We start from the raw sequence: 16,277 nt of genomic DNA, 5'->3' as shown, positions 1-16,277 counted from the left end.
GCTCACATTCGCCTTTTGAGTGGAATCATAGCATTTTCAGTAGTCTAATGACTTTGTACTTGATTTGGGGTTACACCATTGACCAGACTGTAATAGATCTCATGACAGTGCCATGGTACTGTGTTCTGGTCGTGTCCTAGATTAAATGGCTATATTGTACTCGCTGAGATGTGAAAGTATGATGTTGGTGTATAAGGGTAACAGCATATGGTCTTACAAATCGCTTTCTCTATAAGAGATTAGATGAACCAACATATCCATTAAAATAAGGTTTAGTCAAGCATTAAGAAATTGAAAACAGCTCATTCGTGGTGAACATACTACCCTAAACTGGTGTTGAATAAGGCCCATAAATTTAGATTTGCTTCCATCACTCCTGAGAAAATAAAGCAACACTAGTTTCAAGTGATCAAACTCACCACTTTTATCTATTCTGGTTTATTGGCACAATTATAACAAAAATTCAACACATAAAATAACACATAAATCAGCACAGCATAATAAAAAATTCGGCTTTACATAGTCACCATTCAGTGCTGATACTGTTTTCCAGGTAGCGTAAGACTTAGTTACAGACCCATTAAATGAACAAGTGCAATATGCACAAATAACACTCTGCCTTACATTGCACTGTTAAATGTTAAATTACCAGCACAACTTGTATTAAGTTGCAATATGCAAGTGAAAAAAATATTTTTCAGGTAACTGTACGGTTAAGAAATCGTAGTTCAAATTTCCAAACAGGCCAAAGCATGTTAGTACCTTTATTATGTTCTTCAAGGGAAAAGTAGAATTAACTGGGAATTAATGTGTATCATTTTGTTTTCTTTGGAACATCTCTGCAGTAATACACCTCCTCAAATTAAGTTAGCATCCATAGCACTAGGCTGGTTCCTCAAATTAAGTTAGCATCCATAGCACTAGACTGGTTTTGCCAGCACTGAAAAGACTAAAGACTTCACAGTGCATGTTGCCTCAGGCGCTTACCCCACACACTTTTAAATATGTCAATTGTATACATATCACAAACACTACAGTAGGAAATCCAGGGATCATTATATTAGAAAAAATATACTTCTTATTCCAGTATTTATGTTGCAGCCACCTGCATGAGAAAGTATTCAAAAAGGGATAGACATAGAGCAAAATGTACCCCTATTTAAAAATCTTTGAAGACAGAAGAACTTTGATCCTGATGGTTGGAAGGCTCAGCTTTCACAAGTTATTATTCTAACCCTCTGTAATGTGGGTTTGGCTTGGGTATAAAGGCAGCACAGTCACTTTGAAACCAAGTGCATAATATTTGTGTATGAATTAAGCCTTCAGGTGAAGACGAATGCTGGAATAGTTGATCAAAAGGCATTATCCAGTAGTAGTAAAGAAAATTATTTATTTTTCCCATTTTCAGACAATTTATTTTCATGACTATTTGAATTTTTGTTCGACTCGCTTTCTTCTCTCAACTTCCTCAAAAGATCGTGTGGACCTTTCCCTTCGAAGGATGATGGGTTTTTGTATGAGCCGCCAATCTTATCCCACAGCGTGAAGTACTGACCGTAGTTGTAATCAAAATACAAGTGATGATCTGTATGGTGAGCAGAGCCGTTTATGACCTCCTTTAGGAATTTTGGGACACGATAATCACCATCATGAATTGACACCGTCCAGATATTGACAAATATGTACAGACCCAAGTACACAACCTTGTGCAAAGGGAAGATGAATGGGTATATGTGATAGGGTATACTTTGGAGGAAGCCATCAATTGGGTGGAACGCATGACTTGCGAACGGGGAAGCCACTTTCCAGACGTGGTGGGGCTTGTGAAGACGCTGCAAGAGGATACAAATATTGAAAATATCACTATAAAAAGGACAGAATCAGCAAGAAAGTTGCATCTCAGCATTTCTTTTTAAACATGCCCTATATCTGAGATAACTATAGTGCAGATAGTGAAGATTAGATAAATTCAAAGATTAAATCATACATGATTTTATGTGGGATACATATATTTATTTGCTTTTAGGCAAACCGTCTTGGATAAATGAATTCTGAGAAACCAACTTTATTGTACAGACAAATAAAGCATTTTGCTAGTTACTCAATTTCTTTTATGAAATATAGATGCAAAATGTTATAATCTTACAGGGATCCAAAAGCAATGGGGAATTAAGTAAAGTCGAATGGCAAAAGAAATTAGAAAAATCAAGATGGCTGGGATTTACAAAATATAAATACTTAGAATTTAGAGATGCACTGAAAGAAAAACTTTTAGGGTTAAAAAATATTTTACAGTGAAATAATATGACTGCATTTCTGCTAAGAAATCCTGAGGGTGCCAAAAATTGTTAGGTTCAAAATCAAACTGCCAGCCCAGGTCCTCCCTGGACAGGAAACACGCATCCTGGGAAGAGTTTCGGGGTATCAGACAGGCTAGCTTGAATCCAGTGGCACAGCGCGCAAGGGAGCCATGTCTGGGCACACCCTTGGGCGCTTAGGGCAAACATAGCAACCAAAACAAGATGATGGACGGAGTGCTGAAACTTTTCAAACACTCACCCCCATTCAAGAGTTTTTGGTTAAATCTATCTTTCTTTTGCTCACTATGCCACCTCAATTTGGACCCATCCAGATACATATCAGTCTTGACCCTGCTCCTCATGGGAACATTCCAGCCCAAACTGTCGGGCCAGGTCCTCCCTGAACCAGAACACAAGCAACCCAGGACTGGTTTCACGCTAGTTATGGGCTAATCAGCTTGGTTCCAGTGACACAGTCAGCATGGGACCCACGCCCAGGCATACTCATTCCACTTAGGGCGGTACATGAAACACACAAAAGGTGATGGGAGAAGTGCCTGGCTGAAGTCCCTAATAAGGGTGAAACCGGTCCTGAGTTGCTTGTGTTCCAGTTCAGGAAGCACCTGAACTGGAACAACTTTGCTGGGACAGAACAGAAGTCCCTATATGTCTCTGGACATCCTGGGCCCCTGCCTCTAATTTACCTTAGCAAGGTATGTAGGCTTTTGAAATGTTTGCCTCATCACACAACACATTCATGTGTGTGCGCCAAGAGCTTCCTGTAACATGGAATGTGACCCAGAGCAAGGCTCCATGGGTGGAGGAGGACACTCTGCATCCTCCTTTTGATGAGTGTGACTACCATCACCTTACTGGGCAGCTGAGGATGGAATCTGGTGGCAGCGACAGGTTATAGAAGCAGAACTTTTAACGTGACATCTGAGAGGGAAAGCTACCTACTAGCTTTGCCTTTATTTTTTAATTGGTCTGCCAGTCTCTGGCAATCTAACCCTTTACTCTTTCTACATGGGACATGGATGCCTCTGGTGTATGTGCAACTTCTCTGTGTAGAGGTCGTAGATTGAGAAGATCTTCTACATGTGGGTACACAGAAATTCAGTTTCATTTCCTGAAACCCAAGTGGTAACTAAGTCAGAGGTTGGAGAGAACATCAAGCAGCAATGGGAATTGTAGCGCTCATCCAGGACATTCCCATTACCTTTTGTATGGGACTAGACACTGGGGTGTGGCGGAGAGGAGGCAGAGGGTCCTTCAGAAGTATAGGGAAATTCTTCCACCATTCTTCCCTCCAAGGACTACCACCACAGGTTAACAAGTATCTAAGTGTAGAAGCAGCTTCTTCTTCTTCTTCTTCTTCTTCTTCTTCTTCTTCTTCTTAAGTGCCCTTAATTTGATGTCTTCCCTGACAGGAGACTCGCTACTTCACCCCACATTCATGCTACACCACAAAGACAAAAGCTGAGGCTGGATCAGTCTGGGAAAAATGTGCAGTAGACAGGAATTGTCCAACACCAGTTCCATAACTGGACTTTTTGGCCAAATAAATGCCTGCATTCTTAGTATATAGATGGGATAGAAAATTCCAGCTAGTGTGCCAAAGTTTCTCTACCAGAATCTGGGGTCCCTCACCAAGGCTACCGTTATTTGTCTATAATGGAATGAATTAAAAGATCAAAGTGACCTGATGCGCCAACTGCTGTGAATTTCTTCGAAGGAACCTCTATGATTGGCTTGGTCTCAGATTACTGACCGAGCATAAAAGTAACGACTCTGTGGTGTGCTTTGGTACATGTGTTGGATAGAAGTGAAATAGGCCTCTAGCCGAATTATGTTGGCAAGAAATGTGGTGCCAATTATCTTATCAGTGTCGATTTAATATTTTGGTGAAAAATGCTAGTGTTGGTAATTCATCAGTTTCTTTCAGTATTTTCAAGGCCACAAACAGGCCCTCCTCAAGTATTCCTCTCTCTGTGGAAGACAGGCCTGGTAGGGGAAGACATTCCAAATGTTGATATATAATGGTTTTCTCCTGGGAATAAAGATCAATGTACAATTCTTTAAATATTTCTATTAGGTTTGTTTCATTGGTGGAAGTGTCTGAACTCTTAGGCCCTTATTCTGTGCCGGAAGGAGCTGTATCATTGTGGATGCTACCCTGATAAAATCAGAGGGGCATATTATCTAGGAAGTGGCGGTGAGAAGCGTTAGCCTCCTTGGCCTAACGCCTCTCATTGCGACTTCGGAAGCGCCAGGCTGCACCATATTACCAAGGATATGGTACAGCCTGTGCTTCCCCCTGCAATGGTGCTAAATCTCACGACTTAACCCCAACGCAGGCAGCCTCGCACCAGAGTGCAAGGGTGTCTACGAGCAGGGAGGTTTGTTTTGTACAGGAAGGTGTCCCTTCCTGTACATAAACAAACCTAAAATGCCATTTTGTAACTTACATGTGTGCATGTAAGTTACAAAATGGCATTTTTTAAAACTGGTTTGTTTATGTACAGGAAGGGACACCTTCCTGTCCATACATAAACCTTAGCATTTTGCTTTTTCCATGTGTGCCGCACAAGGCAGCACACATTAAAAAAGCAAAAAACGAGGAGAAATGAAGCATTTCTCCTCGTTTCGCCACCTTAGAATGAGGATTTTCCTGGTCTTAAGTTTGGCACTTCCACCTATTATCGCCTCTCTTGATAACAGGTGGCAGCGTCGAAGTGAATGGGTGTTGCGGTGGAACGCCCACCGCAACACCCATTGCACACCCCTTTCACGCTAATTTTAGTGTGAAAGGGGCCCTATTACCAAGGCAGCGTTAAGCCACTTAACGTGGCTTTTAGCCACATTATGTGGTTTAAACGCTGCCTTGGTAATAGGGCGCTAACCCTATCGCCACCACAACATCACAAAAAGTGACATTGTGGTGGCGATAGGGGCTTGGTAATATGCCCCAGAGTTTTGCTTGGTAGGGGGAAGGCAACCAGTACAACCAAATGTGTTTTTAGCGCACGTTTTTTCTCCAATTGAAAGCAGAAGGAAAATGTGTGCAGGGCAGCGAACTGCATGTGTACTGAACCCACACAGAAATTTACCGATCTCCAACAGTACCAGGTACCCAGCAATATTGGAAGGCAATTATAGTCATATTTGTGGATTTTAGCCTCACGTAGGACTTTTGGCTATTGGCATTAACGTGACCCTTTTCTCATATTTTGCACCTGTTTTGCAAAGTGATAGTCTTGTTCTGAATATGCTGTTGTTTACATGGGCAGACATTTTTATGAAACTGCCACGTATGCTCACTTGCATTGTCTCACAGAGAGTTCAAAGTTAGCAATGCTCTCTCAATTGTCACTAAAATAGAATGTAGGGGCTTTCTCAATTTGTGAAATGTACCTCTGGTCTGTAACGTTGTCACCATTCAATAAACAATAAAATAGCACTGTAAGAAGCATTGAGTACTGTTAGGATGACAAATCGCTAACATGACAAAAGAGCAAATTACAGAGAACAGAATATTCTTCCTATTTACATGATTTACAAGAACAAGCATTGGAAATGCAATAGGTCTCGCATTTATTTGAGTTAGAGCTATTGGCATTGTAAATGGCACTGCTTTGTCCCTGTGTAATGGAGTGTATTTTGTGGTGTGTAGTAGAATTATGTGGGTTGTATTGTACTAGTTGTGTTATTGTGTGGTGTAGAAATGTGTGGTGTGGAGTGGATTTGTGTAGTGGAATTATGTGGTATGGTGTGTTGTGGAATTATGTGGATAGTTATGTGGTATTGGGTGTATTGGAATTATGTGGGGTGGGATTGTGTGTTATGGAGTGGAATTATGTGGAATGGTATTTTGCTTTGTGGAATGGTATGTAATGTAGGTTAATTATGTGGTCTGCTATTGAATTGTGTAGCATGATGTGGAATTTTGTGGCATGGATTGGATGCATGTGGTGGTAGTGTAATTGTTATGTTGATTTTATTTATGTGCTTTGTTGTTGAAATATGTGATGTGGATTTGAAATGTGTGGATTTGAATTATGTGGTGTGGAACTGTGTGGATAGCTTTGCATTTTTGGTTACGAAAAAAAACAAATCGGTAGGAGCTTTGCTTTAGATCTGTTTCTTCTGGTGTTAAAAATAATGAAAAACTGATGTCTGGACACATAAATAGAGACCTTGTGGGGTCCTTGGCATTATGTTTATGGGCAGGATGGAGTAGTGATAGAGGCAAAAAGTGCCAGCCACCAGAAGATGGTACCCCCCCCCGCCACCATCCCCATTTTTCCTTTATTGTGCGCCTGCCTGGTGCAAACAGCTAGGAGCTTGGCACTTAATTTTTTTCGCATTCGAATGCAGTTAAGTGCATATTTAATCCAAAGCCGTTTGCCTAAGGTTACCATATGTTTCTATTTCACCAGGAAACACAGTTTCTAGCCTTTTGCTTTCGAAACTGGTGTATTTTGGTAGTTGTAGTTATGGTTGCTTTAACTAAACAACGTACCGAGGAATTAAACATATAAAAATATGTTCTATTTGTGCACAGAATTTCACAACATAACTTTCTTGCGTTGAAAATAGCTACAAATTGCTGGTGTTCAAGTTGTCCAGTGTAATGTTAGTATATCAACACCAGGAAGATAAAAGGCGGGGTTTGCTTTGGTAGAATTACATCAGAGGTTAAAAAAGGCCACATACACCAATGAACAGCACTGGCCATTAATGGATTTTAAAGCGAAAATTTGGGGAATATACTTTATGCTACTCTTACATTGTTTGATTCAGGTGAATTCGTAACACATTCTGTTTTAGGATTCAATTGAGGCAGCAAGTGCTGTTTGCATACTACCTGATCCCATATGAAGTTGAAGACTATTAAAGGAATAGAGCAAAGGTGGGAAGAAGCCGTAGCAGTCACCAATCACAACGTTAATTTAAATTTGTGTAAAGCGCTAAATGATGGCGGGAGACATTTCGATGCGCTAGAATAAACGGGGCGGGGGGGGGGGGACAGCAGATATTGCCATCAATTGCATTTAGCTTAACTGAACTCATATAGTAAATAAATGAATAACACCTTTTAATGCATTGGCATAGTCATGAAAATGGATTTAACGCAAAAAAACGGAATTTTCGTATTTGTAAAAAAAAAAAAAAAATGGTTCATCCCAATATAGCCTCTTGGCACAATACAACAGCTGTTGTTAGCTATCCAATTTAATGGCACCTATGTTACTGAAAGGTGACAGGAGAGGCCAGGATTTAAGCTTTTGCCCTAGGGGTGAAAAACAGATGATGGATACATTTATTTGATTCAGAGGCCAGGCCCAGTGCAATCCCCTGAATAAAATAAAAACAAAGGAAAATACGTGCATATATGCACAGACGCCGGCATGCATCGAAGAATAGGAAGTTAGAAACACACAAAGCTCTATTTCCATTTTCTTTCAAGAGTATTTTCTGAACAACAGGAGGGAGGAGGGTGGTAAAGGCATCATAGGGTCGTTGAGGTGTAGAGTTAAATTAAGGGGAATGGCAGGAGGGCGCGGGGGTGCTAAGCAGAGGTGAAACTTCCAAAAGACTAAGGGTTTCCAGCTATTACTTTATTGCTGTCCGAAGGTAGTTTTAGGGTTTACATGTATTTAAAAAAAAAAAGAAACAGATACACTTTTCGCAGTTACGTGAAAACCAAAAAGCTACTACCTAATATGACAACAAAAAGGGCGGCCCCCCCCCACTTGCCAAACTGCCTTCACATATAGTCAACAACACATTCCCCTTTAACTCCTTCCCTGATCATGACGAGCTCAGCTCGTCATGAGTCACAGTGGAGCTGTGCTCATGATGAGCTGAGCTCGTCATAACGGCCGCGGCCCACCCACGCGAGATAAATTCCCCACCTGTGCGGGAGAATTAATCAGTGGGCGGGGCCGTGACGAGCACAGCTCCACTGTGAGTCATGTCATGAGCACAGCGGCGCCGCGGACCCCCCCCCGCACTGTGGTGTAATTACCCCCGCAGGGAAGGGGTTAAACCCCAGCCTCTTTGATCACCCTCTTTGTGTTGCAGTTTAATGAGAGATGAAGAGCTTTATCCAGAATCACAGGATATTACTCTGAGGTCGAGACCAGCTGCAAGCCCCACGAACAATGAATGAAGGGGGCACTAGGATCAGCTCGGGCGGTGAAGGACTGTTTTGATAAAAATAACGAGTAAACAGACCGGGTCCCCCTCTTCTAGTGACCGTGGGGCCGGAAGTTCTTCAGCCAGGACAGCACGGCATGTGGGCAGAAAGCATTGCTGTGGAGAGCTATTTAAATGTAAGCAGTGGCGTAGCTAGAGCTTGTGGCGCCCGGGGCTATCCCTCAGATTGCCGCCCCCCCCCCCCGGGGGGGGGGAGGAGGGGGGGGGGCGGGAGGGCATGCACTTCAAAGAGGTCCGAGAGACACGTAGTATCGCCGCTAATAGTTACCTTGATCATACAAGTTACATGCACATACATGACACGGTCCAAGGCTACACAGTTGAAAACACCGGTGACTGGCAGTACAAAAGAGAACACACAGACTGCATGATCTATCTGGGGACTCATAAAAACTGCATGTGACATCCATCAGAGAGCTGCGTGAACAATTACCTGGTAATCCCCTCAACACAATGCAAACATGCACATTCATGACACTGTTCATGTGACCTTCATCTACAGCTGACATTAAATGACCATTCATCATGGTCCCCCCCATTAAAGCAGTGGGGACCTGCACAAACGTGATGTGCTCTGTGGACCCAAAACCAACTTAACAGTGTCGAAGCCTGTGATTCTTTTTTAACTTTCAAAAACAGCAAATTAATTATTCACAGGGAATGACTCACTGTGTGCCCTTAAAACTAAACAAAGCACAAAGGGGTCAGTCAGCTCCACCTTGCCAACACAGACCGGATACAAAGCCCACTCTGGTGGCCCAAAGGCAACAACCAGGGGTCGCTCCCTGTCATTACTTCCAAGCAGCAGCAACCAACTCCCTGGGAATGAAAAGACATGTGCTCTTGGTACCCAAAACCAGCTTGTAATAGTGCATCTCTCCTTCACAGCAGCCTCAGCACACACATGGTGCACAGCCTGCCTGGGGGCCCAAAGCTAAAATACAGCGAGGGGCGACACATTATGATCACAATCCTTAAACACAGTTGTGGGGGCCATGGGAACTTGTTCAACTCTATCCAAGACCCAGGACAAACTGTTCCGGCGCTGCGGCACTCCTTGAATATTCAGAAGAAACCAGAAAAATAGGACCAGTAAAACTCACTCTTTTCCAAATCTCTTTCTAAATATTATCACTTTCCATGTAATGTTCCTTTGATGGGAAGGTGAGGTTTCTGAGGTGGGAGTATCAGGCAAGTGATACTACTCAGGCTCCATCTGTTCGAGCCTTCATGAAGGATCCCTCTTCATTACTACCTCCACCTGACCACGGACTCTGCAACGCACTCCCTTACAGGCTCCCTCTGTGCGAGCCTTCAGAGAGAATCCCTCTTCATTACTACCTCCACCTGACCCCGGACTCGGCAACGCTCTCCCTTACAGGCTTGATTATCCACTACTCCTCTCTCCAGTGCACCTTATCTCACAGCTGACCTTGGGCCCCCAGCCCCATATCAGGCCCCATCGGGCTCCACTTTGCTTTTTCCCGGTAAAAACATTAGTAAAATCACCTTCAAACTTAAAACATTGAATATAGCAGTAAATATAATTAGCATGCACTTAAAGTATGTTCCACAGTAGCCCTTATGACCCGACTGCTAATTAAATAAACAAAAACAGAAAGGCCATGACAGGGCCGGCTTTAGCGCTGATGCGAAAGTCTTTTTTGGCGCCACACTAATAACCTCTTTCTCCGTAAATACCTTTACTACCACCTTCCAACAGTGCCCCTCATCCCTCCATGGCCCCCCTAGTGATCTCCTCCTCAGATTCCCTCACTGCCTCACACCACAAGTGCTCCTCTTCTCCCCATAGCCCCTCCCCCTCATGACCTCCTCCTTGGACTCCCTCACTGCCACCATCCACCAGTGTCCCTTATCTCTCTGTAGCCTCTCCCCCTCATGACCTCCTCCTCAGACTCCCTCACTACCACCCTCCACCAGTGCTCCTCATCTCACCCTAGCTCCCCCTCCACACCATGACCTCTTCCTCGGATTCCCTCACTGTCACCCAGGGCACAAGTCCTATAAAAAGAAGTGGGGGGACGCTGACGTCACAACAGCAAGTGATGTCACGAAAGGTGGCTTGCACTATCAGACTCATTGCCTCCCCTCGCTCACCCCTTAGATGCCATTGCATCAGAGAAGCCAGCGCGTGAGCAGCGTTCTGAATGAGCTCCGATCTCGCCCCAGAGAGGCCAAAGAGTAAATGTGTGGCTCCAGTTATCAAGCTCCCGTGAAAATAAGTGAGGGGACGCCATCCACCCGCCTGGTACCCAGACTCGAGCCCTGCAGTCACCCTCCACCAGTGCCCCTCATCGCTCCACAGCCCCTCCAACTACCTCCTCCTCAGATTCCCTCACTGCCACCCTCCACCTGTGCCCCTCATCGCTCCGTAGCCCCTCTCTCATATGCATTTGTTGTTTAGCGCTACTCATATCAGTGTAGTGTGTCTGCACTTTACACCACGAACACATTATACAGAGACAATGAATCATACAAGTATGTAAATCAGTCTACAGGGAATGTCACATAAGCCAATGAGGATTACAAGGTGTAGGAATCTGCTGCATACTTAGAAAGAGGACACAACAACCATAAATAAAGATATTTCTCCCCGTTGTGCCTCTGGTGGGGAGGCGTACAATTCTGATACATTCCCAGGTCTACTAATGGTGGTGAATCTGGGAATGTGTCAGAATCCATAGTTAAATGTGCTGGAACACCTATACTCCACCTGAGGCTTGCCTCCCTGCTGCAGATTAACGCAAGGCAGCGATTGCGCTGCCTTGTGTTACTCTAGATTCCTCAAACCAAGGTGGCCTTGCGGGACTAGATAAATCTCATTTAGGTTTTGTGACGCCGTTTTTTGCCCTTTCGACGACGCAAAACCTTGATAAATATGCCCCTGTTTGTCTTTTCTTGTCTCTGCAAAGCGCTCACATTTGAATTCATCCACACCCTCTTTCATCTTGTTTCATTGCTACAGATACAATGATTTCGTTGTAATGTTAGCAAAATGGAATTAAACATGCCGAGGAGGGAAGCAAAAGTGTGATTTGTTATGAAATGTCTCTAAAAACCTCCCCAATAAAAGATTATTTGCAGCAAAACACTCCAAGTGTTGCTTTATGTGTATGCTATTTCAACTGCACACACTCCTGCTTGCTGCAAAATCCTAATACCTTTTTTCTTTTTCAATAATTTATTTTGAAGCCACATTTAATTATTAATTTGTGTGATTTAATGTGAACTGTACCTGACCAGCTACAAACGTATTTCATTGAATCCATTACCCTGCATAATTAATTTTTATTTTTGCTTTATTCTGAAGGAACTTGCATCAAACAGCTGCCATACAATGTACTGTTGAAACGTTGCACAGCGTGCACAGCTTGATACATGTTTTAAATTAAACAAAAATTATAATACACAAAGGGAAATGAAAGCAGCTGAAGATCACATAGCCACATCAGAGGTGAAATTAGTTAAATTTCATTTAATCACTTACACTTCTGCCATGACCAGCAGGTGTTAAATGGTAATGCATAGGCCTACTCGTAACATGATTATTCTGACCAAAACATGGTCATTATTCTTTAAAAAGGAAGAAGAAACGCGCTTTATTGGCCACAGATGTTTCTCAACTACTCCTAGGGCAATTGATCTTGTTGCCTGTCAGGGATTAAAAAGGAGGAAATGGAAAATATAGTCAACTTCTTTACTCTGCAGGATGTTTTCTGAGCCACTTAATGGTTGAATTAATAATCAGTGCTAAAAAAGATGTACATGGTGCCAGTCTAGAATGTCACCCCTCGTTACTGCTGAAATATATTGTTCTAAATGGAGCGTAAGCTCATTCAAATCCATTTGGAGACGGAGGAAGGTGATAGACTCTTGTGGTTTCTTAACTGCTTAATGTTGAGAAAAAGCTAACATAGCATTCGATCTCGGAGCTTTCACTCATGGGCTCAGATTAAGATGGGCTGTAAAATATTGTGGAGAGGCAGGCCTGGAAATAGCATTACCGGTAGCCTTTGCCGCACTGTATTTCAAAGTAGGTCCGTGTCATCCATACTGGTGGGCAGTATATTTTGAGAGTGTTTGGTCTGGGGAAACACAACCTTAGGATTTAAAAGAGTATTCCATGGGGGTCAGCTTTACTGATAAAAATGTATCTCTGCCCAAACATACTCATTTTAGCAACATTAGAATGATGAAAGACTGAGGAAGTTCTAACTATATCACAAAACAAATCTATACCATTCACGTTTGTATGCAGCTCTTTGGTGACAGACTCAGTTCATTGGTCACTGTCCTATGTTAGGATTCAATTCAATTCAATTCAATTCAAATAGACTTTATTCGGATTTCACAAACCATCCATAAAAGCACATAAACAACATTTAAAAATACACATCAGAAATTACAATTTTGGGCCATCAAACATTACATATAAGAATATAATTTATAAAAAGACAGCAATGAAAACACAAAAACCTACTAGCTGGGTTGTGCAAAATAAGCCATCGTGCAACAGCAAATGGGGTTATACTAAGGAAATTGACTCATAAATTTCTAATATAAACTAAATAATGTATTACATTCCGACAAGACATGTTTTAAAGTGCAAAGTGGATATTTAAACAGAACTAATCAATTTGCAACGACCTGCGTGAGCATACAATGGCTTTAAGAAAGCTGCTAACTCTAAAAATCAATTCATCCGATCCTAGCATTAAGAAGTGTCTATAGGCAAGGTTATGGCTAAGCAATTCATGTTTCTTACAGTATGGTATTAGATAATGTCTTGTGAATTTCATGTAAAATCCACAGCCGAAGATAAAATGGGGCATACTCTGGATTCCACCGCGGTCACAAGGACAATGTAGTTTTTCCAAATTTTTAATATAACCCAGTGGAAAGCAGATGAGGTTTATAATGCTCCTGTCCCTGAATCTAAATAATAGACATCTGGTCCATCTACCCAGTTTTTTACATAAATAAAGCTGGGGGGTCATCGGGGATTCAATATGGGGTTCCTGGATTGACAAATAATCAACTGTGGATTGTTTCACAAAAACCGCTCTTTCCCTTTCATTCTGGAAATGCTGATAGAGTGCTCTACTCACCGAATTTTTGTGAGAGGCGTCAATTCTATCCGGATGTGTGAACAGGTAACCGTAATTGACGCTCTTAAGGCTACTCTCTACCGCATTAATCCATGGGATTAGAGCTACATTATCACTTTTCAGACAGTCTAAAATAATCTCTCGAGTCAATGAAGCTGCCGAGTTTTGCCATATCCTTAGCCAAAATAATGCAGGTCTCGCTCTAATGAAATCCTCGACATATTTTAATTTTAATTCATTGTGACATACAAAGGTCGGTGCGCTAATAACTCCCCCCAGGATTTTCCGACAAAATCTGTTCTCTTCGCTCTGTATTGATTTACAATTTGAGAACCCCCAAACTTCCGCACCATATGTGCCAGTTGGGAGACATTGAGTTCGATAAATTTGTAATAGGCTGGGAACCACATCAGCCTGGCGCGGTTGGCGTAGGGAGGTGATAGAATTAATCGATTTTGAAAGTTTATTTCTCCCCATCGCCACGTGTGGTTGCCACGAGCCACTATTAGAGAATAAGAGACCCAGATAGGGGAAAGTGCATGTGCTTTTTAAAATGTTTGGACCTATCACAATCTTCGGGATTTTATAATTTTTGGGACCGCAAGTCATGATAAACGATTTGTTAAAATTAGTGCACAGCCCAAGATCGGACATATAACTAACGAATCCCGTTATTAAAATACGCAGAGCATTCGGAGTGCGGCCCATAAGGACCGCATCATCAGCGTAGAGTAGCGCCGGGATAGGTTTCTTATTGATAATTGGAACGTCCTTTGTCAAATTACACAGGGAATGAGTTAATTCATTGATGTATAAGATAAAAAGCAAGGGGGCCAAGACACAGCCCTGTCTTACCCCCTTGCCAATTAAAATCTCATTTGAAACCTCACCATCATTATTTAAACGAACACGGGCTTTCAAGTTACGATGAAGATTGGCCAGAAAGTGAACTAGGGGTTCGTCTAAACCATAATTTAAAAGAATGGACCACAAGCGAGAGCGATTAACAAAATCAAACGCTGAACTTAGGTCCATAAAGCCAAAATACAGAGGAGATCGTTTAGCTCTCGTGTATTTAGCCATTATGAGGTTAAGGTTTAGGCATTGTTCCACCGTCCCAAGCTTGCTCCGAAACCCAAGCTGGCAACGGTGGATGATGGAGTTTTCATCTGCCCAAGCGCTTATTTTATCAAACAAGACCCTACCGAGGACCTTCAGGGTGTTATCTATCAACGATATGGGACGATAACACCCCGGGTCCATCCTATTTCCCTTTTTAAAAATAGGCACAATGGTACTGCAAGACCATGTGGGAGGGATAAATTCCTTACCTAAATTATTAAAAAGATTACAAAGTAGGGGTGCCCAAAACCATGTATTTGATTTTATCTGGTCGATGGACAGACCATCCGGGCCGGGGGCCTTATTACCCGCACTATTTGCGATGGCTTCCTCCACCTCCTCTAATGTAATGACTACAGTATCATCTGGGAAAGAATCCTCAGAAAAATTCCCAGCTGTGGCATAGAGCTTAGAAAAGTGGCTGACCCATGAATCACCTGTGATATTACAATTTATCGGGGAGATGTTACTACCCAGGGTTCTTAGACTTTTTACTTCTTTCCAGAAACCGGTGGTATCTTTTAGGGCAGTTGTTTTAGTGAGATTATCCCAGTGGCTTATTAGAAGCTCTTCAGTTCTAATTTTTAAAACCTGTTTATATTTAAAACGTAGTGAACTGACAAGGGAAATATCTCGGGGTTTAGCTTCAAGAGCTTTCCTTAGTTCTCTATTCGCCCTGGAACAATTGGTATCAAACCATTTTTGAGTGTTTATATTATGTTCTATTACCGGTCTGGAAATAGCCCTTTTTATTGCTGCACATAGATCACAAAAGGATCTAGTAATATCAGGGCCACCAAATGTTAGGCAGTTGGAAATCAAAAGGGGATTGTTCTTAATTACATCGTTTAACATCTCCCTGTTATTAATCCCTCTCCAGATGATTCTTAGTCTATCGGTGGATACATTGATATTTTGAATTCCAACCTCACGTCGACCTACAGGCTTTTTAATAGATTTAAAATGAATTACTAGTGGTAGATGGTCACTGTATGGGCTACTAACAACCTTAGATTTAATTAATACTTCACTAAGGGGGGAAGAGATAAACATATAATCAATCGTGGTTAAAGAACCACGACCAATATACGTGGGAGCCGGTGTCTTTCCCTCATCAATTCCAAAATGGCCCATGACATCATCTAGATCTCTACTTTGTAGAAGGTCCAATAATTCCGAGCCTCGTCTACAAGGTGGAGATGTAGTATAAATATGTGCATTAAAGTCTCCGCTAACACAAATACCATCAAATAAACCGTATTTTTCACCATCCACAACATCATCGATAAACTTAAACAATTCTAAAAAGGTGGGGTTAGGATGGTTGACAAAATCATTATTATAAAAATTTATAAAACAAATCTTTAACCTTGCAACATATTTAACGGCTGCTAGATTTTTACTAACCACATTTAGAGGTTCAATTTTCGTGTCCTTGGAAATTTTTGCCCAGATAGATAGACCGCCACTTGGACGTCCCAAAGCAGGAGTTGGTACAATAAGA

General features: G+C 42.1%; 1 protein-coding gene across 2 annotated transcripts in view; it reads right to left on the bottom strand.

Annotated features, from left to right (window-relative positions):
* Window positions 1–422: 422 nt before the first annotated feature.
* SC5D (sterol-C5-desaturase) overlaps window positions 423–16,277 on the bottom strand; it is an 85,660-nt gene continuing 69,805 nt past the window's right edge. For both annotated transcript variants that reach the window (XM_085645829.1, XM_085645830.1), the window contains exon 5: window positions 423–1,832. In XM_085645829.1, coding sequence (XP_085501955.1) covers window positions 1,386–1,832 — 447 coding nt within the window. In that variant the 3' untranslated portion in view covers window positions 423–1,385. The remainder of the gene's footprint in view (window positions 1,833–16,277) is intronic.

The sequence above is a fragment of the Triturus cristatus genome, chromosome 3_1 (genome assembly GCF_964204655.1).
Source record: "Triturus cristatus chromosome 3_1, aTriCri1.1, whole genome shotgun sequence".
NCBI lineage: Eukaryota > Metazoa > Chordata > Amphibia > Caudata > Salamandridae > Triturus > Triturus cristatus.
The sequence above is the reverse complement of the archived record's forward strand: the minus strand, read 5'-3'. Positions and strand labels throughout refer to the sequence as shown.